Source organism: Eutrema salsugineum, unplaced genomic scaffold (genome assembly GCF_000478725.1).
Source record: "Eutrema salsugineum unplaced genomic scaffold, Eutsalg1_0 scaffold_4, whole genome shotgun sequence".
In the NCBI taxonomy this organism is placed as follows: Eukaryota; Viridiplantae; Streptophyta; class Magnoliopsida; order Brassicales; family Brassicaceae; genus Eutrema; species Eutrema salsugineum.
In genome coordinates this window covers 300848-324805 of record NW_006256686.1, presented here as the reverse complement: position 1 = coordinate 324805, position 23958 = coordinate 300848, and the positions used below count along the sequence as shown (strand labels likewise).

The 23958-nt window shown below is 40.4% G+C and overlaps 1 protein-coding gene and 2 non-coding genes across 3 annotated transcripts; 2 read left to right on the top strand and 1 right to left on the bottom strand.

The window, feature by feature from the left end:
- Positions 1 to 2024: 2024 nt before the first annotated feature.
- LOC112084865 lies at positions 2025 to 2131 on the top strand. Its single transcript, XR_002898523.1, has one exon. It is a non-coding gene; the product is annotated as a small nucleolar RNA R71 (small nucleolar RNA).
- A 12528-nt stretch (positions 2132 to 14659) lies between these two features.
- LOC112084593 lies at positions 14660 to 17398 on the bottom strand. Its single transcript, XM_024153812.1, has 3 exons — positions 17067 to 17398; positions 16587 to 16962; positions 14660 to 14785 (listed from the first exon to the last, which is right to left on the bottom strand). The coding sequence occupies exons 1-3, from the start codon at positions 17396 to 17398 to the stop codon at positions 14660 to 14662; spliced, it is 834 nt and encodes a 277-aa protein (XP_024009580.1).
- A 3659-nt stretch (positions 17399 to 21057) lies between these two features.
- Positions 21058 to 21164, top strand: LOC112084803. The gene has a single exon (XR_002898463.1). It is a non-coding gene; the product is annotated as a small nucleolar RNA R71 (small nucleolar RNA).
- Positions 21165 to 23958: the final 2794 nt, after the last annotated feature.

The window sequence follows — 23958 nt, the reverse complement described above, 5'->3', positions numbered from 1 at the left end:
TAAAACACGAAAAAGAACAGAAAATATGAAAAGATTTATGTACAAAGATAAGCTTGGGGTGTCTCCCAAGAGCACTTTGTTTTAAGTCACTAAGTTTGACTTTTCATACTCTTTTTTTAGTGAGGGAGATGAGGAGCTTTGATGCTCCTTGTCTTGTCCATGAATTCAAGCATGAGGTCCTTGTTCGTCAGCTCTTGGACACCATCAGATCCCTTGTCCTTGAACTCTGGTGTGAGGATAGCTCTGACTTTGGCAAATGGTCTTGATCTTCCATTGCCTTTAACCTTGTATTCCACAGCTCTACCATCAAACTTCCAAGGGGTGAGAGTTAAGACTTGAGAATAAGACCCAAGAGTGAATGGTTTGGTTCTTGTTAAGCTCTTATCATGGGAGCTTGAACTGTTGTCCTTTGTTGTTACTAATCTCTTTCGAACTTGGTGTAGGAGATACAGATTCCAAACCAGCTTCATCATCACTAAAGAAATCTCCTTCAAACTCAAGATCAGGTCTTATTAAGGATTCTTTCTTCTTATCAATAAATTCAAGGGGTTGAGCTTCTTCTATAGTTCCAATACTCCCCACATACTTCATCTCATAGTGTTTCAATTCATCAGAATCATCAGATATAATTCCACAAAACCCAGCTAGAGGAGGCTTAAGAGGATAAGAGACTCATGTGGTATTCAGAAAAGGAGTTACAAGCTATAGAGGAAGCTCTTTGGTTTTCTTAATCTTCATAACCACAAAATCAGTTGGAACTATGCATTCACCAATCTTTAGTGGGTAATCTTCAAGGATTCCATATGGCTTCTTTGAGGATGAATCTCCAAAGGTAATTGAGATGGGGTGATGCTTTAGAGTTTTGATCCTTAGTCTCTCCACCATGTCTAAATTCATTACACTGATGCTTGATCCAGAATCACATAAAGCACTATCCACTTTCAAGCTTCCAAGAGAGCATGAGATGGAGAACTTTCTTGGATTACCTAGCTTTGGAATAGTTTTGGGTTTCACCCTTGTTGAACCAGTGCTAAAGTTTCCATCAGATGTCCTTCCTTGAATCATTCTCTGATACTTTCTTTCAGCAATCTCAGAATCATTCTTTTTCATATCAAAACAAACTGCCTCCCCACCTTTTTTCTCAATGTCCTCATTGAGATCACAGAACAAGAACTCAAACTCATCTATGATGGCGTCCTCGTCATCTTTTGTCAGGCATTTTTCACTTGAGACATTGCCATGGAGAAGATCCTCAATTTTTAGGACAGAAGCATTGTTATCATCATTTGAGAGAATTGCATTGCAGTATTCTGTTTGATGTGCAACTGATGTCCCTGATAAAGATCTTTGAGCTTGAGAACTGCAGTGGCCCTTGTTGTTCTTTAGAGTCTTGACTTTGGAAGCCAAGGTTGAAAGTTGAGTTAGAAGATCAGAATAAGTGGAATCCACCTTGTTGTTAATCTCTGTCATTTTCTTGTTGAAGTCCATGGCACCACTTGCTTGACCTTGGAGGATCTGCTAGAGCAGATTATGTACTTCTTGATCCTTATTCCCTGAGTTCTGTTGGAGGCTTTGCTGTTGGGGAGGGAAAAAACCTTGTTGGTGATTGATGTGAGAGTGAGAGTTCTGGGTGGGGTGATTCTTGTAGTAGGTAAAACCTTTTTGGTAACCTTGTTGTCAACCTACAAAGTTTACCTCAGCTGTGATGTCTTCTCCTTGAAATGTGTCTTCAAACACATGATTCACATCTCTAACCAAGTTGACTGACTTATGAGAAGCTAGGAGAAGTTTAGAGAGACCAGATGTCTTTCCTTGTCCTTTCATCTTCAGCACTCACAGCGCCTCTTGAATTCCTGTCAAAGTCTGATCCATAAAGCTCATCACTCTGAGCTACATTCTCCACAAGGGTCATGGCATCATTGACTTCCTTGGTCGTGAAATTACCATTTGAAGCTGTGTCCAAGAGGATTCTGACCTTTGGTAAAGCACCTCTGTAGAAGGTACTTAGCAGCTGAGCATCTGAAAATCCATGGTGAGGGCATTGCATGGTATACCTTCAAAATCTTTCTGAAGCCGCACAAAAGGATTCATGGTTCTTCTGAATGAAACTTGAGACTTCATTTCTTAACCTTGCTGTTCTTGATGAAGAGAAGAACTTGGTTAGAAATGCTCTTTTGCATTGCTTCCATGTTGTGACTGATCCTTGAGGTAGAGACTTTTCCCATTGATGAGCTTTGTCTCCTAGAGAAAAAGGAAATAACCTTAAATTGAAACTGTCCTAACTCACTCCATTCATCTTAGTTAGATCACAAACTCTATCAAAGTTGTCAATGTGATCTAATGGGTCTTCTAATGCCAAGCCATGGAACTTGTTTGATTGCACCATGTTGATCAAGCCAGATTTGATCTCAAAGTTGTTTTCAGGTGTAGGAGCTTGAATCCCATGTCTTTGACCCAGGGCATTGGCTTCATCACCAGCCCCCACAACTGTTCTTATACGTGGTACTGGACCCTCTTGCTGATCCTGGTGGTTTCCATTACCACCATGAGCCTGTTGCACTTGATCCATACCCAACCTTTTAATGTGCTCAGCTCTTTCTCTTTGTCTTCTTGCTTGACTTTTTGTGTTCATACACCTCAAAACAAAGACAGCACTTGAAAAGTAATCAGTAAAAAAAAATAAAATGACTTGATATCAAGAAGATCCAATGTCCTAATGCTAGATTAAACTCTCCAATTGCCAACGGCACCAAATTGATAGTAGGTTTTTAGCCTACTAAGGTCAATTAACCTCTTGTGTTGTAGCACTTGAGGGTCAATCCAAATGGAGATTATCTAGAAACCAAGACTATGAGGGTCAATTTTTAATCCAAGTATTAAGAAACAGGTTGGTGATTAAGTGATATAAAAACATAAAACAAACTAGAAACAAGCAATACAAACTAGAACTAAACAAGCAAGACAACAAAGAAAAGACTTAAATTCAAATAAAGAGAAAGCTAAACCTCTAGATGTGATCATTGATCAGGGTGATTTAAATGTTGATTCATGATGCTAAGAAAACAATGCAACACTTGAAATTCTTTAGTCTAGACTTCCAAAGCAGATTAATTCATTCCCATGACAGAAATCCCTTTGCAAATTACTTAATCAAGACTGATTCTCATTAGTGAATAAGCTATCAACAAGCATAAGGTTCCAAGTCTAAAATGACCAGACAGCCTATTTGTGCATCAAAAAAAAGAGCTAAGATAGACTGAATCTTACACAGAAAGATAGAGCAAGCAATCACACGATCTTAATTCCAATTAACTTAGAACTCTAAACTAGACTAATCCTCTCATGAAGGCATTAATCTCTATACTAATCCACTTTCAAACCAAATTCTCATTTGTGAAATATGAATCAATAAGCATTAAGAGACAGTTCTAATATGTAATTTATGCATCAAACAGACATTCCCATGTGGTTCAATTAATAGCTTAGCTCATTCAGACATTTCATCAAACAACTTGTGGGTGGAGAAATGCCTAAGTTCTAGATCAAGCTTATAATGAGAGATCTAGCATTAATAGAAGCTAACTAAGGAAAGGAAATTAGAATCTAAAACCTAAACATCATTAACCAAACATCAAAGCACCCTAATCTACACACCTAGAAGCTTAAAAGAAGACTACTCACTAATCATGCTTAACACACCTAATCTTTTGCAAGAGATAATGTTAAACATGATTAGGAGCAAAGATAAGAAGATGAGATGATAAGAAACAGCTTTAGATTGATTCAATCCTCTAGATATCTCTTAACAAACTCATTTTTACACTGAAAAGGAATGAAAACAAAAGAGAAACTAAGATAGAATGAAAGATGTTTTAGGATTTTTCCCCAAAAAACTATATATAGCAAGGGTTTTGGGCCGGGTCAGCCCAGGAAAAACTGGGTACTGACCTGGCTCAGTTGGTTCTTGTGCCTGCTGTGCGAGATGGTCACTCTCCTGCCCAAGTTGCACACCCAAGTCGCAGCATTTCTCATTTTCTCGGACCACTCCACGTTTGAGGCAGCATAACTCCTGAAATACTGGTACAAATGGTTTTATTAAAACTCCAGTGGCAAGGCAGCTCAATTATCTAGAACGGTGATGAAGAGTGCAAGTGCATCCGAAGAATGGAAGGGTTCCCGAACGGCCGATCTTTGCAGTAAACCGGAACGATCCTGAGAAGGTATCTAAAATCGTATTCATTCCGAAAACGTTATCTCCCAGATCAGTGCTCCAAATCGTGTGATATCAAGTGTTCTTGAAAAAAGACTCAAAGCTCTTGAATCTTGATGAAGTCTCCGGAATTTAAATCGGAGAGGAAGAGCATCGTCCTACATAATCATTGAAGCACATTGAATCGGTTTGGAATGCAAGGGAGACAGGCATGTCTTCTGATCGCTATAACTCTTAGCTCACTGATCCGAATCCAATAATTAGAACTGTTCTGGAACCACGACGCAATCTTCTCCAACTTTTATGAAAATTCCGGCAGCTGAATCGGATGGAAAGGCTTCCCAGACAGGCAATCTTTCAGACGTATCAGATTGCTTCGGAATGGATGCGAGACAGGTCTGTCTTCCAATAGCTCTATCTTTCAGCTCGCTGCTCCAAATGGATTGATTACAACTGTTCTGGAACCTTGATTCGATTATCGTGATATCTCATGCAGACCCAGAAGCTGAATCGGCCGGCAAGATCTTCCGGTAATGTGATTTTTGAGATGTATCTGCAGCCGAGATTTTTGGCCGAGAAGCTTAAGCAGCCAATACGTGTTTTGGCCAAGATTCCTACCTGCGGTATGGGTTTTAGCCAAGAAACACAGACCAGCAGTATAGCCTTTTGAGGAGAAGCTCCATAATGCCCTTTTCAACCATTTTTGATAATTTCAACTTCATTTCTTCATCTGGTTCACATTTTCCACTCTAAATAAGCTCCATAAGCAACTTTTTAACACTCCAAACCATACAAAACTCTCTTCGACCTAATGCAATCTCCTAAGTCCTAAAACAAAGCCTAAAGGCCTAAAATGTATGCAAATGCAACATGACTTGGACTGAAATATGTACACTAAATGATGCAATTTATGAATATATCATTACACCGAGGTGCTCTTCTCCGATGTTGTGGTCGGTGCTGAACAAGCAATGGGATTGGTGCAAGGCTCAACTAGCACCTGGGTGCATTATCTCGGTGTGGACCACGTTGTTAGGCTCAGTGTAGAAAAATCCCCAAAATAAGCCCACCACCAAAGTTAGTTTGCCCGGTGTTCATCTCGGTGATAGGGACATCTCCACACTTAAACCATTATAACTTTCTGTTCAGAACTCCAAATGACACAAGATCAAGTCCACTCAACCAGCTTGAACTTTGGTGAATACCCTGATTGCATCCGGGGAAAGGAAGGTCTCCCGGACGGTCGATCTTTGAATTGCACCAGAATGCTCCGGAAAAAGGCTTTTAAACCCGTGTTCACTCCGGAGAAGCTATCTCCCAGCTCAGAGCACCATATTGTGTGATATCAAGCGTCCTGGAAAGAAGACTCAAAGCGCTTGAATATTGATGAAGGCCTCGGAAACTGAATTGGTAAATAAGGGCTTCGTCCTGCGTAATCTTTCAAACACATCGGATTGGTCTGGAGTGCAAGCAAGACTGGCATGTCTCCTGATGGCTATAACTCACAGCTCATTGATCCGAATCCACTGATTCCAACTTCTCTGGAACCACGGCTTAATCCTCTCCAATTTGTATTAATACAACGGAAGCTGAATCGGACGGCAAGGCTCCCTGGACGAGTTATCTTTGGCGCGTATCTGCAGAATAGGTTTTAGCTGAGGGCCCATGTACTGGTGCAGGGGTTTTGGCCGATAAACTGATCTCGCGGTAAGCTTTTTAGCCGGTAGAATCCAGCTTATCTCAGCATAAAATTCAGCCGATACATCCTCCATCCGGTACCCGGTAAGCATTTTAGCTGAGAAATTGTAGCCTGCGGTACATGGCTTTTGCCCACAGATCCAAAAACACCATTTCCACCATTTCTGATCCTCCAAACTCCATTGCATCACTTGGTCTCACATTTTCTCCTCCAAAAGCCTCCAAAGTACCTGTTTAAGACTCCAAACCATACAAAGACTCACGTGGACCTAATGCAAACCCCTAAGTCCTAAAACAATACCTAAAGACCTAAAATCCATGAAATAAAACATGGTTTGGACAAAAACATGCAAGCTAAATGATGCATGTTATGAACATATCACCTGGAGCACAGAGTTGAGAGACAGGGACGACATTTTGAGCACGTCGTCACCTTCTGCAGGAGCATCATCAGTTCGAGGCAGACACATCAGAGGAAGATTTATCGATTAGCACTTCATTGCCATTTCACCACCACTACGGTTCTATCATCATTTTCTTTTCATTTATTTTTAGACTATCTTGCTTTTATTTACCATCTTCTCACCAAATTTTTCACACTAGGGATAGTGTGATTTAAGTCTGAGGGAGGATGTCTATCCGTACTAATCATTTTCTTTCTTTGTTTTTTTTTCAATTTCAAGTACTTTTTAAATCTTTAGTATGTAATCTATGCAACTTTTGTATTTTTCAGGAATGTTTTACATAAAACTATGATGATTTAGACCTGCACGCATCTACACTACGCATGATATTTCATTTGTGGTTAGCACTAGACTAGGCGGTAGCTAAAGTACTTGCACTACGAACTCCCACCAGAGGACTTCTATTCATTGAGATTCTCTCTGACAGGATATACTAGATCGTTTTATTTGACCTTAATATTGATGTTTAATTTTCTCATCATTGATTATAGGCAGGCATCGAGATAACACCTAGGACATCTGATTCCTCATTTTTACCACTCTTTGTTGTCCTAGGTGGCTAGTTCATCTTTAGCTGGTACCATATCCTAAACGCAAATATTTATTTTTGAACCTCATGCAATCTCTCTTTAGTTTGTATCAGCAGATATGTGCAAAAACGTCAGAGAGAAGAGGAACAACGTAGTTTTCAGTCACTCAAGGGAAAGACTGAATGGAATTGGGAAGGAAGAGTATCAGAAACTTTATCAAGATTTATGCTGCCACAGAGAGATCATTCTTATTGGTAATTTCGTGCTCTCTATGAGTCTATATCTAAAGGTGTTTCCCCTTTCAAAAATAAAAAATTAAATAAATAAAATGAAAGGAAAGGAAACAAAAGCCTAATGAGTCTTAGATTGTCAAAATTATTTGGAGCGGAGGCAACCATTATTCATATATGGAGCTATGATTTTGTAAGCTAGACAAAGATCTAAGTCTGGGGGAATTAGGAGAGAACCTGAGGAAGAAGACCAAATATTTATGTTAAGAAGAAAGTGACTGGAAACTGTGGATATCAACAGGTTCACTCTCTCTTGTAATTTTGCATAATATCTTGCATCCTCCAGATCTTCAGGTAACCCATAAACACTTTAAGCATCACCCCTAGAATGAACCCTTTTTTATACCTAGCTTAGATCGCCTTGCTTATACCTTCTTTGATGTGAACCACCAAAATTGTTTTATGAATGTTAAGAGCTAGTTAACTGGAAGTTAAATATAAGTGCATAGATTTCCGCATTACGGATTAACGGACTAGTTAACCCGTATTTTTAGTGAGAATTTTCTAGGCTATCCCCGATTGATGCATAATGATTAATATTAGTCTAGAAGTGTGGTCTCTGAGATTTAGTTAGTTCCTGCGTTTTCAAACTTCTCACCGAGATTTGGTCTTTGTTTTGTTAGTATTGGGGAGTGGATAACACCGGATTTTGACCATTTTTATGGATCACTTTAATATCATTTGCAGGTGTTTTTACTCTATTTTCAAAGGATTTCTATGTTTTCAAAATTTAAAAGACTTTTCAGGTAATTTGGGAGAAAGAGGTGTAAATTGGAACAAAAAGACTTTTTGGATAAATTCAGACCATCTGAACTCTAATGGAGAGACGAAGACCTTCTCACCGTCTGATCACCCCCAAAATTTGACACTTAACAAGAGACTCAACCAGCTTTCAAATGCACTTGATTTGGAGACATTCCGACGGTTGGATATCAAGATAAATCAAGATAATTGATTTGGAGACATTCCAATGGTTGGATCTCAAGATAATTCACCGCGGCCAAGCCCTCATTTGCCATGGTCATGCTTCACGTCACCGCGACCAGACATCTCCGACTTAAAAAGCCCATTTCTGAAGCCCAATTCATTTCCCAGTCTCAATTTCGGAACCCTAGAGACCTTGGAGTATTAAAGACTATAAATACTTGTCATTTAGGTCGTTTTAAGACATCACCTTCCATACTTTTACAAAAACCCTTTTTCCAGCCGTTTTATGCGATTTTTAGAGAGGATTCTTCAACTCTGAGTTCATTAATAGAGAAGCTTTCTTTCATCTCTTTTCTTTAATGTTTTTAATTGCTTTCATTAAAACCAATGATGATGTCAACCTCAGCCATCTGAGTAGATCCCGAGTTGGGCGTAAGGTTCCTGAAAGGGACTCTCGTAATCGAATAAGACATCTAGGTTTTTAGATCTGGGATTTTAACTATGTTCTCTGTTTATTCTTATTCTTAATGCATGTATACTTGATTAATCACCTCGTATCTGATCTAGATAGTTAGTGTTGCAAAAGTTTTCATGAAGTGTCAGACCTAGAATTAAACAGGTGACAAGTAAGAGTTTTCAAGGCTCTTAGTGGGTTATCAATCCCTTAATCATGTAGTATAAAGGGTGTCAAACCTAAATGGTGAGTTCAGGCACAAGTTCATATGAGTCTCTACTTAATTCAAGTAAAGTAAGCAGTTTATGTTTCAAACAAGTAACAAGAACAACTAAGTAAACTAAAAACTAGATTAAGCAAGACTAAGATGCAAACTAAACAAAGCAAGATGACTTAAACGATGATGTATATGATATGATGAGGTTTAGAGCTCCAGATATGATAGATGGCTAGGGTGCTTTAAAGATCTAACTATGCAGCTAATGAACAATGATGATAAATGATCTAAGCAGCTCATGATTCATAATAAGTTTCAATCTTTCTCAAGCATCAAAACACAATCTCATACATTCTTTCATATCCAATCATCATTAGAGGAACAAATGAAAGAGATGCATTAGAAACCAATCATGATATGCAATTTAAGCTCAAAACAACACTCTCATGTGAATCAAACATTAGACTCTTGTATTATCTGGTTCAGACATTTCAGCAAACACTTTTGGTGCATGAAATGTCTTGAATCTGGGTTTAAGTGATATTCGGAAACCCAGCATTAAGATCGGTTAAACAAAAACAAAGATGCATGAATCTTGTCCTAAGCTAGCTTAATCAAACCCATAGAGCACCCTAACCTACATATCTAGAACTCTTATTAGGGGACTACTCACTAATCATGATTAACACACTAAATCCTTTGCAAGATGTGTTGTTAAGCATGATTATATGATGGAAATAGATAGAAGGATGATAGATGATGAAGAAAAGACGATTAAAGCTCTCAAAACTCTTTTGATTAGACAGAAAATAGGAGATCTCTCTCACAAAAAGGTGTTCTTTCACAAAAGAGGCAAAAAGCTTAAGGAATAATAGGTATCCTTTGGGGAAAAACCCTAAAACATATGTATAGTGTCTTCTTCGGACCGGGTCAGCCCAGGACAAACTGGGTACTGACCCGGCTTCAAATGGGTAATGTGTCAGTTTGCGAGTTGTCAGGTCCTTCCCATCACGCAGAGCCAAGTATCACAGCTCTGGAACTTGTCTATTGCGCCTTAACAGCCTCAGCCTCAGCCGCACGCCTAAGTAGGTTTGTTCTGCGAGTTCTTGTGCGGTTCAGGTCTTCAGCTTTTCAACCCGCACAGCCAACACGTATCTTGGAGAAAACTAGTGTGCAATGGGCTTCCTTAGCTCCAAGTCGTACGCCCAACTCGCAGAAGTCTGGAAACGCGTTCTTGCAAGTTTAAACCTTGCTGACTAAGCCGCATTACCTTCTCGGTCTGAATTGTGAGTACATGTGCGGTTCAGGACTTCTTGCTTTCCACTTGCACAATCATGTAGCACAGGTCTTCAAACTTGTGTGCGTGATGGTCTCCTTCTCTTCAAAGTCGCACGACCAAGTCGGTCTTAAATGCAAACATATGTGTGAGATGGTTTAACAGCTTCCCACTTGCACACCTAAGTCGCACAGCTTGTGGACTTAGAAAAATTTCGAGTTGGAAGTTTCTATTCTTGCTCAGAGTTTCCTTACCTGAACATCTCTAGTCGCAGCTTGTACCCAGAACTCAATCCTTCATTGCTGCGAGTTGACTAAGTCGCATAAACATCTCACAGCATTTCTTGTCTTCTCTGACCACTTTTTGTTTAGGGCGGCATAACTTCCAGGATACTGATCCAAATGGCATGATTCAAATTCCATTGGAAAGAACACTCAACAATCTCAAACTTTAGTGAAGAAAACAAATGCATTCGGGGAGTGGAAGGTCTCTCGGACAGCTGATCTCTGAAGTGCACCGGAAAGATCCGAAGAAAGCTTCTAAACCCGTGTTTGTTCTGGAAATGTTATCTCCCAGCTCAGAGCTCTAAATCGGATGATCTCAGGCGTTCTGGAAAGAAGACGCAAAGATCTTGAATATTGATGAAGGCCGCGGAAACTGAATCGGATAGGAAGGACATCGTCGAACAAAACTTTGAAGCATACCGGATCGGTATGGAATGCAAGCGAGACAATTACGTCTTCTGATGGCTATAACTCTCAGCTCACCGATTCGAATCCACTAATTCCAACTGTTATAGAACCAAGAACTAATCCTCTCCAACTTTTATGCAGACCCCGAAAGCTGAATCAGACGGCAAGGCTCCCCGAACGAGTGATCATTGATGCGTGTTGGGAACCAGAGATTTTGACCGAGTCTTCATGTACCGCAGTAAGCTTTTTGGCCGAGAATCTGTTCCTCGGTAAGCTTTTTTACCCGGTAAAACTCATCTCCCTCGGCATAGAACTTTAGCCGATAGTCTCCTCATCGGGTACAGTATTTTACTGAGCCAAACTCAATCTGGCCATGTTTTAGCCCATGGTTGTACGATCAGACCATAATCAGCACCCGATAAAACCTTCTCCACCAAGTACACGTTTTGGTTGACGGGAAGCTTCCTGCGAAGGAATCTTAGCTGATAGAAATCTTCCCGTGCAATGCCTTAGCCGAAAAACTCCAAAATCTTGGTTTTCACCATATTTGATCTTTTAAACTCCATCTCTTCACCTGGTTCACTCTCTCTGCTCCAAGTAGCCTCCAAAAGCACTCACTTGGACCTAATGCAAATCCCTAAGTCCAAAAACAATACCTAGAGACCTAAAATTCATGAAATAAGATATGATTTGGACTAAAACATGCAAGATAAACGATGCATTTTATGAACATATAAACTCCCCAACACTTGTCATTTGCATGTCCTCAAGCAAAAAGAACAATTGATAGAGAGAGGTTGAATGCTTGGGAGTTCATATTTCCTATGAGAAGAGAGAAGTAACAACAAAGAGAATTCAAATTGAGGGTCCAAGTTGCTAATACTAAAATGCAATGCAAGACTTTACTTTGATGCATCAAACTCAACAATGATCTCCACAAGCTTTCTTATTCCTTGGCTCTTTAACATTCATTAAGCTCTTTCTCATGTGAATCAAGTGATGCATGTTCAAACAAGCAAAGTTTGGCTAAGGGTGAGGTTATGAGACTAAAATGATCTCATCAATGCTTAAGTGTGTTCAATGCAGCAAGGGGATCTCTCTTTGAATGATCAAACTTTGGCAGAAGGCTAAAAGAAAAAAGCAACCAATGCATACAAGGGCAAGAACTCATCTCACCCAATTACCTAAAATGCCTCTAACCTAAAGTCTCACACTAGTTCCACCCTCACATGAGCCTCAAATCTCTCTTCTCACTCATTTTTCTCTCACTAGGGGATTCATTTTTCATTTCCATACTCTAGTTTTTGGGGTCCAAACTCTACTCTTAGCTCTTCTTACTTGCACTATCTAGCTCTTTTCTTTTCTTTTTAAACACTTGAGCCTTTTTGGCTTCTTTCTTTCTTTCTTTTTTCACTTAGAGGCTAGATCTTTTTCTTTTTAAACACAAGAGCTTTCTTTCTTGAACACTAAACCCTAAACATTTAATGGAACTAAACATCATGAGGCTTGCCCTTGGCGCTCTAAACCTAACACTTTCAGCTAAGTTTGACCCAAGGTGGCCTCTCAATCACTCACAAACATTTGGCTTGAAGGAAGGTTGGGTTCAGGGTGTGGAAACTGATCGAAAGTGTGGCTTCAGCTATTTAAGCTAAGGAAAAGAGTGGTAAAAATGGGTTTCTAGCTCAAATATGTATAAGTATCCACAAGCTTGTTCAAAATCAAGTTTAAGGTTTTCACTTGCTAGAGCTGAGTTCAATTTAAGCTAGTATCACAGATCCAAATCTTTTCCAAGTCTTGCAACCATAAAAGAACTAACAACTTGGGCCATGAACTAAATTTTAAAAGTGATGTTCTCTCAAGGAAAAAATCTATCATTACTCTCATGCAATGATGCAACCTATATGATTATGCAACTAGACTCAATCCTAAAAATGTGAATGCAACTAGAATGAACATTTTTTGTGAAACTTTTTCTGATTTTTTGATTTTTTTTTTGGTTTTTTATATGCACTTAGATGCAACTATATGAATAAATGAGACTCAAGACTCAAAATGGAAAATAAGATCAAAGAAAACATGATTAGCAAATATAAAACTCCTCCCCCACACTTAAATAACACAGTCTTTTGTCTTATAAAAGTATGAGAAAGGAGTGCAAACCAAAACAAGCAAAATGCAAAGTCAAAAAGCAAGAACTACATGCATATTTACAAGGGTTGGAGTTGTACCTAGTCGCTTTGGAAGTCTGACCCCAAAGAGAATGAGGGGTTTGATGTGAAGCCAGATGGCGTTTCCCAAGAGTGCAGGCTTGGCTCCTCAAAAACGGTTTCAGGATCCACCCAATGTGCTTTGCTGTATGGTACCAATGCTGGGCAGGTGGTGGAGCTTTCTCCAACCTCTTCTCTGAGGCCTGGATAAACTGGATGTGGAGATCCTTCCTTGCATGGGTTCTCATGCTTCTTGATTCTGTTTTTCATCTTTTTGATACACTTAGCCATCTTGTGTATCATTTTATCCTGACACTTACACCATTGCTAAAGGATACCAATATTTTTCTTAGCTCTAAATCCTAAGGTTCCTGGCTCTTCCCAATTGTAATCATCAAAGCGGTATATATTCCCTCCATAGCTTTTGAGAGGTGGATGCATACCATCATCATCAGCACCAACAGCACTAGCTTTAGCAGCTGCTTTCTTTCCCTTGGAAGCCTTATTTGCAAGCCTTCTTGTACTTAAGAACTGGTGGGTCAGTTTGAACATTGTGGAGCTGTTACTTGAGCACATAGAAGTGGATATTGCACTTCTCTTGGATTATGGTGAGGGAGGGGTTGGGTAGGAGGACTTAAATTGCTTCATCTTGGAAGTTCTTGAAGTTGTAAGCAAGCTTGGTGCCCACTCTCCCTTGAAGATTCCAATCTTACAAAGATGAGCTTCATTGATCAGATCAAATATTGCCTCACTCTCCTTAAACCTGTACCCCTTTGCCTTTAAAATCTTTGTCACAACCCAACCAGGGCTCAACTTCACATCTTTCCTCTTTGAATCCCAAATGGTCTCCTTGTAAGCCATCAAGCTCCTTGCTAATTGAGAGGCAATGCAAGGTTTGTAGGAATATCCTTCAAAAGGCTTCCCATTGTCATAAGTTGGCATCAAATGTTTCAAACCCACATCAAGAAGATTCAAGTCACCCTTGTGAACTCTTCCCACATCAAGCTTAAAGAAAAGGCTGTGACCAAGGATCTTGTGAACATATCTCAGCACATGGTTTCTGATCCACAAGGCTTAGATACACCAGCTCTGTAATTCCAAAATGCAATTGTTTCCCACAAAGTTTGAAGTTTTTCCTTGGAATGAGCCACCTAGTTTGAGAGAGGTGTGTTTCCAGGTGCACTGAACCCAAATATCTCAGCCAACTCCTTGAATGTCACCATATAGGTCTTTCCTTTCACCACAAACTCCATATATCCAAGACCATGCCCTAGAATTCTCATTGAATCTCTTGGGTAAAACATGAAAGCATCAAAGGAAGCCAGGAACTCCTGAGACTCCTCTTCATAAGCGATCTCCCTCAGCTCCAAAAGGGACTCAATTCCCATGTTTCCAAGCAGAACTTTGACATCCTCAAAGATACTAATATTTTTCAAAAACTCCACATCAGAGAATCTCCCTTGTTGGACCCCAAACTTCTGAAACTTTGCCAAAAAGTCAGCTGTTTCTGGTGCACTTTTCATAGCGTCTTGAATGGCACCTTAAGAACACCCAGCTGAGCTGCTTAAATCACTATTGGTCCTCTCATCATCAGAGACCACTGCCAGCTGTTTGCCCTTTTTCTTTGAGCCAGATGCAACCACCAAAGCCCTCTCATCATTCCTTTATCTCTTGGGCACTTGTTCACCTTTGGTTTACTTTGTCACCTTCTTTGTGCTCTTTCCGTTCCCTTTTGGCTTTGAGGATCTTGAGACGAAGGTCTTGTCTTTTGGTGCAAGACTCTTCTTCACGTGAGCAATGGCATTGGTTCTCTCAGTCATCTGCCAAAAGAATTTCTCAAAAACTAGTGAGCACAAGAACAAGTTCCACAAAGTTCTCAAAAAATTTGAAAAATTGTTGCAAAAACCGATTTCTGAAGATCATGAACAAGTTTCTCAAGCCAAGCATCAGTCCAATAAATTCACAGCAATGCAAACCATAAGTGCAAAGCAAAGACTCAGAAAGAAACAAATTCATTTCTTTTTCAAGAAAATTTGATTTTTCATGGAATTATTTTGCAACAATATTCAGAACTCATGAACAATGAATCCCAAGCAAGAAGTCTGTTTTTCATGATAATCTAGCACCCTAGAATTTATGAAAATAATCCCAAGGTCTCTAACAACCTATTAAAACCGATTCCACAATAGAAGCTCAATAATCATCATTTAAGGACATGAGAAGAGATGAGTTTTAAGAGAGTGAATACCATGGGATTATGATGCAATGCGATCAAAATGCTTACAGTGTGAGATTACCAAAACAAAACAAGTTCAGGGCACTTTGAATCAGCAATTTTGGTGAAGAAATGAGAGAGATATGCAAGAAATAAATGAGAAAATGGGTTTGAGAATGCAAACTCGTGTTCTCTTGAAGGAGAAGGAGTGATTGGACTAGGTGCATGCTTTTATCCTTTGGTCAATAGATCCAGTTTGACCACTCAAGGCTTGACTTTCTCTATTTTGTTGACCAGACATCCTCTGTGCAGCTTATACTCTCGCTTGACCATCCTGCACGCGCCCAACTCGGTTTCTTTTGCGCGTGTATGTGAGAATTGGGGTCGTCCCCTTCCTGTCCCGCACACCTAACTCGCACATAACTCCTCTCCAAAAACCCCGGCCTTCTTTTCTGGTGTGCTTCTTAGTCTGATCAAGAACTGACTCGGGAAACCATCTCGGTCAAAAACGCAAGTATCAGTGCGACTTGGGATTTCCTTTGACTGTGTCGCACACCTAAGTCGCACATGTGCTCCTCTTGCACGTCCTGGTTTCTTCTCCTTGTGTGCGGCTTAGGCAGGTTCTAATCCAACTCGCATGACCAAGTAGCCTATCCCAACACTTAGAGACTCCTTTTCTTTTCACGCTGCTTCGACATAGGTTGAATCGGAACTGATTCGCACACTCAACACGGTCTTTTCTGCGAGTCTTTGTGCGGCTTGGGACCTTCATGATCTATCTCGGAGGCCTAAGTCGCACATTTCACCCTTTGGAAGTCCTAGCTTCTTTTCTTGCTGTGCAACTGGGTTTGCTCATGAACCAACTCTCATGACCATCTAGGTCTGAAGTGCGCGTAATTGTGCGACTTGGTCCCTCCCCAACTCGCACTGATCAACCCATTGAACGCCTTGGCTTCTTTTCCTAATGTGCGGCATGGGGTGGTACAGAGCCAACTCGTATGACCAAGTAGCACATCCCAAGTAGCACACCAGGCGTCTCTCAAGTTTTCATGCCTTAGGTCCTTTCGCAGCCTTCTCACAAACTCCATTTCACTTTGTTCTTGAATCACAGCCTCCAAAAGTCACCTGGGACCTGAGAACACTTCACAAAACCTATCAGAACATCTTAAAAACATAAAAAGAAAGAAAAAAAAAGATTAAAAAGATTATATACAAGGATAAGCTTGGGGTGTCTCCCAACAGCACTTCCTTTAATATCACTAAGTTTGAATTTTTTTTAACCATTACTGGGTTAGGGGATCATCAAGAGAGACTATGGTAGCTCTTTCTTTTATTTCACTTGCAAAATAGTGCTAGAGCCTTTGTCCATTTGCCACAAAGCTGTTTCCATTCTTTCCCTCAAGTACCACAGCTCCATAGCTTCTTACTTCCAAAATCTTGAAAGGACTAGACCACCTTGACCTTAACTTGCCTTTGAACAGCTTTAACCTTGAGTTGAATAAGAGAACAAGGTCTCCTTCCTTGAACTCTCTCTTGAGGATCTTCTGATCATACAAATTTTTTGTCCTCTCCTTGTAGATCTTTGAGGTTTCATAAGCATTCAGCCTGATCTCCTCTAGCTCATGGAGTTGTAAGAGCCTCTTCTCTTGAGCAGTTTTGATGTCAAAGTTGAGTAACTTAACAGCCCAAAGATATTTGTACTCCAGCTCTACAGGAAGATGGCAGCTCTTCCTATACAATAGATTGAAAGGTGAGGTCCCAATGGGGGTCTTAAAAGCTGTCCTATAAGCCCAAAGTGAATTATCAAGCTTCTTAGACCAGTCCTTTCTAGATGCACTCACTGTCCTTTCAAGGATTGTCTTTATCTGTTTGTTGGAAGTCTCCACTTGGCCACTGGTTTGCGGGTGTATGGACTTGCTATCTTGTGCTTAACCCCATGCTTCTTTAGCAAACCTACTAAATTCTTGTTCACAAAGTGAGTCCCACCATCACTGATCACAACTATGGGAACACCAAACCTGGGGAAGATGATGGTCTTAAACAGCTTGCCCACAATTTTTGAATCATTGGTGGGGCTTTCAATGGCTTCAACCCACTTGGACACATAGTCCACAACAACCAAGATATACTGATTCCCATGAGAAAAGATGAATGGCCCCATAAAGTCAATGCCCCAACAGTCAAATATCTCAACTTCTAAGATGGGGTTTTGAGGCATTTCATTCCTTTTTGAGATGTTGCCTTGTCTTTAGCAAGAGTCACAGCTTGAAACCACACTTTGTGCATCTTTGAACATGGTAGGCCACCAAAACACTGATTGGAGAACCTTAGCAACAGTCTTGAAAGCCCCTAGATGCCCTCCATATGCTTAACCGTGGCACTCTTGTAGAACTGGCTGCACCTCTTCCTCAGCCAAACATCTTCTATACAAATGGTCTTTGTTGAGCACATACAAGTAGAGCTCATCCCAGAAGTACCTTTTCACATCTTTGAAGAACTTCTTTCCTTGATAAGCATTCAACTCTGGTGGCTCCACACCACAAGAAAGGTAGTTCACTATGTCAGCAAACCAAGGCAAGCTTCTTTCTCTGATGGTGTTAGCTTGCTTAATCTCTAGATAAACTTGATCACCATGAATTGCTCTTCAGGCAGTAAATCATTCAAGGGGACTTCAGAATCCACTATTAATCTTGAAAGATGATCAGCTGAACTATTGTCTATGCCCTTGTTATCTTGGACTTCCATGTCAAACTCTTGCAGGAAAAGCACCCATCTCAAAAGCCTTGGCCTGGCATCTTTCTTGGTCATTAGGTACCTAAGAGCTGCATGGTCTGTGTAGACCACCACCTTAGAACCCACCAAGTAGCTCCTGAACTTGTCAAAAGCAAAGACTATAGCAAGCATCTCCTTATTTGTTGTGGCATACTTTTCCTGAGCTGAATCCAAAGTTCTGCTTGCATAGTATATGTCATGCAGCTTCTTATCCTTCTTTTGCTCCAAAACAGCTCCCACAGCATAGTCTGATGCATCTGTCATTACCTCAAAATGCAAAGTCCACATCTTTACACAACAACCTTGTCAATAGCCTTGCTATCTTGGAGAAATCGTTGATGAATCTCCTACAGAACCCAGCATGACCCAAAAAGCTTCTGATCCCTTTCACTGTGTTAGGAGCCTCTAAGTTGACCATCACCTCACCCTTTGCTTTTTCCACCTTAGTGTGTGCCTCTGATGCCTTGTGTCCAAGCATTATTCCCTCTTGTACCATGTAGGGGCACTTTTTCCAATTCAGAACAAGGCTTGTCTCCTCACATCTCTTCAAGACCTGAGAAAGATTGGACAAACATGAAGAGAAGGAGGATCCATAGACTGAGAAATCATCCATGAATACCTCAACCTTCTCTTCTATTAAGATACCTCAACTCCGGAGGGAAGGCAGCTGAATTGTATGCAACTTTGATGAAGAACTTGGGTGGATCCGGGTTAGAAAAGCCTTCCAGTAAATGGATCTTTGCATCGGCTCAGGAGATTCTGATTTCTCGCTGCGGGATTTGTCTCTCTCCCGAATGCGATATCTGCCAACTAAACACTTCAAATGGGAACCAAACGTTCTGGGAAGATGACTCAATGCTCTCAAATCTTGATGAAGGCCCTGTAAACTGAATCAGAAGGGAAGAGCTTCATCTTGGGTGATCTTTGAGTCACTAAGTTTGACTTTTCATACTCTTTTCTTTGTGAGGGTGAGGAGAAGCATTGATGCTCCTTATCTTGTTAATGGATTCAAGCATGAATTCTCTGCTCATCAGCTCTAGAACACCATCAGATCCCTTGTCCTTGAATACAAACCTGAGGCCCTTGTTCATCAGCTCTTGAACTGCTTGTGTGAGGACTGCCCTGACCTTGGAAAATGATCTTGATCCTCCATTGCATTGAACCTTGTAGCCTACAGCTCCACAATCAAACTTCCATGGAGTGAGAGTTAGGGCTTGATAAGAAGATCCAAGGGTGGATTGTTTGGTGCATTTTGGATTTTTTTTTTTGGATCCTGAACCATTGCCCTTGTTGCTGCTCAGCTCTTCCTCATTTGGTATAGGGGAAAAAGAGATCAAGCAAGCTTCCTCCCTAATAAACAGATCCCCGTCTGCATACTTAAAGTCAGGTTTGATTTGGGGTTCTTCCTTCTTCTCCATAGTTGGAAGGGATTGAGCTTCTCCTAGGATACCAATGCTTCCCACATATTTCATCTCATAGTTCTTGAACTCATCCATTTCTCCAAAAACAGTACCACAAAAATCAGCTGATGGGGGTTTAACAGGGTAAGAGACTTACCTTTGTGAGCACCACTCTTTGGGTATCAAAGTCAATTCTTGCTCCTGTGGTGTTCAGAAATGGAGTTCCAAGAAATAGAGGAAGCTCCTTGTTTTTCTTCATCTTCATGACTACAAAGTCAGTGAGGATTAAGCATTCACCAACCCTTAGTGGATAGTCTTCAAGGATCCCATATGGTTTTTTTGAGTCGGAATCTCCAAAAGTAATTGAAGTAGGGTGATGCTTGAAAGTCTTGATCCCCAGTTTCTCTACCATGTCTAGAGACATCACATTATTACTTGATCCAGATCACACCAAGCATTCTCAACGTTGAATTCTCTAAGAGAGCAGGAGATAGTGAATTTCCCAGGGTTACCTAGCTTTGGAAGGGATGTAGGCTTCACCATTGTTGAATCAAGTCTAGAGACTCTATCTTTGAACTTTTCTTGATCAACTTGTTGTCCCTTTGTTTCAACAGACACAAAATCATTCCATTTCTGAACAAAATAATTCCAATTCGGATCAAAAACAGGCTGCCTCCCCACCTTATTTCTCAATGTCCTCATTGAGATCATAGAACAGGTTCTCATAATCTTCTATAATGGCGTCCTCATGCTCAGAATTTTCAAACCTGTGAACTCATTAGAGAATTTTCCATTAAGAAGATATTCAATTTCCTAAACAGCAGCAGTGTTCTCATCACTTTGAGTATATGGCATTGCAATACTCTTTGGGGTTTGGAACAAGTTTGCCTGGTAGAGAGCTTTGTGATTCAGAGGTGGAGATGCTTTTGTTCCTCTGAAGAGTCTTTATTTTGGTTTCTAGTATCTCAATCTTGGAAATGAGTTCACAGGTTCGAGAATTCAGTTTTTGTTGTCCCTATAGAAGCTGTTTTAGAACTATACTGATGTCTGGACCCTGCTTCTGAGAAGTACCTTGTTGAACATGTGGCTGTCCAACTCCTGGAGGGTATGACTTCTGTTGCTGGAAACTGACTTGATTTGGGACGCTATTTAACTCCTTTCAATTTCCTTGGTTGAAAAGCTTTCTGCCCTTGTAATTTCCTTGGAATTGGTTCTTTAGAACATAACCCTGAGTCTGAACTTGCTGAGAAGGATACACTTGGTCTCCTGGGTTAGCTAGATTTGGGTTTCTATAGCTCAGGTTCTGATTGTAATTATTGAACCTGTTGAACTTGTTCTGGTTCCCAATGTAGTGTAGCTCCTCCCGAGTCAAAACATCTTTATTCACATTCTCAAAACATGGAGCTTGCCATCAAATTCACCAACATAGTTTACAGGCTTTTGAGTGGCAACTAACAATTTGTCAATCTTGAGTTAGAGCTCCTTGATATCCTTTTTCAGTCTCTGTTCTTCACTAGAACCTTCTCCTCTATTAGTCCTATCATATTTCTCCCCATAAGTATTGCTCATTGCCAAATTCTCAACCAGCTCTATGGCAGCAATGATCTCCTTTGCTAAGAAGTTCCCATTGGAGGCAGTATCTACTTGGTTCCTGATCTTGGGAAGAGCACCTCTGTAAAGAGTGCTAAGCAATAATGCTTCAGAGAACCCATGGTGAGGGCGCTGATTAGTGTAGCTCCTGAATCTTTCCCAAACTTCACCAAATGTCTCATTGTTATGTTGGGTGAAGGTAGAGATCTGATTCCTGAGCTTAGCTTTTTTTTTTTTTTTTTTGAGGTGGAAAAGAACTTTGAGAGGAAAGCCAGCTTACATTGCTCCCATTTCTGAATAGAACCCTAGTGAAATTCTTCCCCCATTGGCGTGCTATATCTCCCAGACTGAAGGGAAAAAGTCTCAGCTTGAAACCATCCTCAGACACACCATTGATCTTTGTAAGGTTGCAAACATTGTCAAAATTATCAAGATGGTCTAGGGGGTTTTCCATAGGCAGGCCATGGAACTTGGAGTTCTGGACCATAATGAGGAGCGAGGCTTTGACTTCAAAATTGTTGTTCTCCACAGGTGGAGCCTGGATACCTTGCCTGTTCTGGTGAGCATTTCCTCTGTCATTGGCACCCACAAAAATCTGATTCCTCACTTTAGGCTGGTGATTCCTTTTCTGGTGTTGGTTCTCCTGGTTCACCTGAGCCTGATGTTCATTCCTTGCAGCCATATGTTGGTTCACAAAAGCCTGTTGCTCATTTCTGGGTGCCTGGTTTTGGTTAACTTGAGCTTGGTGCTCTGCTTGATCCCCTTGCTAATCAATACCCTGCTGCTGATGATTCTATGCTCTCTATTGCTCTTCTATATCTTCTATCAAGCAGCTGAATGTTGTTAATGAAGGGCTCTAATAGATTACAACTTCTGCTTCTTGTTCTTGGCCTGTTGTTCATAAGCCTGATTCTTTAAAGACAGAACTAAAAAATTTTATCATTAAAACAAAAACACTTGATAAATGACCAAAGACTAATGCTAAATCTTCCACACTTTGGCAACGACGCGAATTGATAAACAAGAGTTTTTGCGGCTCTTTTGGTATCAATCCCATTTGTCTGTTATAGCACAAAGGATATCAATCCAATGTATGGAGTTTAATTCACTAAACTATGTGATCAACTCTTAATCCAAACAAACAAGATGGTTTCGATTTCAAAAAAGTGACAGAACTGCAATTAAACAAGATTCATGACTGAAACAAGGCAGTAAACAAAGACAGCAAATGAAGATGATATGAATATGATGAAACATAGAGCTTTAGACATGATAGTTGGCTAAGGTGCATCAGGGTCTAATCAAGGAGCTAATGACAATAATGATGAATGATCTCAGGAGCATAGGATTCAAATCAAGTCTTAATCTTTTCAAGCATCAAAACACTAAACCAAACATTGCTCATACCTAATCATCATTAGAGGCACAATGAAAGAAATGCATTAAACACCAATCATAATATACCATCTATGCTCAAAACAACATTTCCATTTGAATCAAACAATACGCTCTTGAGTTAGCTGGTTTAGGCATTTCATCAAACATCTATAGGGTGGATGAAATGCCAAAGATCTTGGTTAGAGAGATCATCTAAAACACAGCATTAATATCACCTAAGCGAGACATAAATGCATAAATCTAGCCCTAAGCAACCTTGATTAAACCCCTAAGCACCCTAACCTACATATCTAGAACCCTAATGAGGTGCTACTCACTAATCATGATTAACTCTCTGATTCCTTTGCAGGAAGAGTAGTTAAGCATGATTAGTTGATAAAGAAAAGAAGATGGATGAATAGTTATGATGATAAGATATAATGGATTAAGTTTTCAAACACTTTTGATTCAAAGAAAGGAAAGGAGGTATCTCTCTTTAGTTGTCTCTTACACAAAAGTGGCTAAAACCTTAACGGAAAATGAGATAGTCTTTGGAAAAAAAACCCTAAAAAGTATTTATAGAGTCTGATTTGGACTGGGTTAGCCCAAAAAAACTGGATACTGACCCGGTTCAGTTGGGTCTTGGAGTCCATGGTGCGAGATGGTCTTGGTTTAGCTCACCCGCTCCACCATGTCGCACTGCCAGAGGCTTGTTCTTGTGGATCAACTTCTTTTTCTTCTTCAGCCGCACTCCCATTTCGCATCCTTCAAGAAATTACACCTTCAAGAAATTACCCCAAGCCGCACTCACTCACAACTCAAAGTTTCCAGCCCCAAGAGAGTATGAGTTCGACATGTTACTTCTCATCATCCATCTCGCACTGCCATGTCGCAGCCCCAAACAAATGTTGGTGCAACATGGTTCATCTCCTTGTTCACAAGCACTCCCATGTTGCAGGTTATTTTAGACTTGGAATATTTTGAGCTTTGGAAATCCTTACCCTACTCCGAGGCAGATCACCCGCATCATTCAATTTTCAGCTTACTGCCTGAGTTAAACACTCTTTGCTGCGAGTTAGCCCAGTTGCAAAGCCATGTCGTACCTATTCTCATTTTCTCAAAACAACTTGCATTTGAGCTTGCATAACTTGTGGGATATGACTCTAAATGACTCGGGGCAAGCTCCAGAGGGAAGGCAGCTCAATTTCCTGCAAATTTAATGATGAACTTGGGTGCATCCGGGGTGAGAAAAGTCTTACCGTAAACTGATCATTGCATCGGCTCGGGAGGTTCTAGTTTGTTGCTGTGGGACATGTCTGTCTCCCAACTGCGATATCTTTCAACTCAACACTACAAATGGGATGATTCCAAACGTTCTAGGAAGATGACTCAATGATCTAAAATCTTGATGGATGCCCTGTAAAGTGAATCGGAAGGGAAGAGCTTCGTCTTGGGACTGGAATGGTTGCGAGACAGTTCATCTTCTGTTGGCCATATATTTCATATCACTGATCCAAATCCATTGATTATAGGTGTTATGGAAGTCTGACCCAATCCTCTTGATTTTTTATGAAGACCCATACGCTGAATAGGACGGGAAGACTTTACGCAATCGTTGAGGAGTATCCATAAAGGAGAT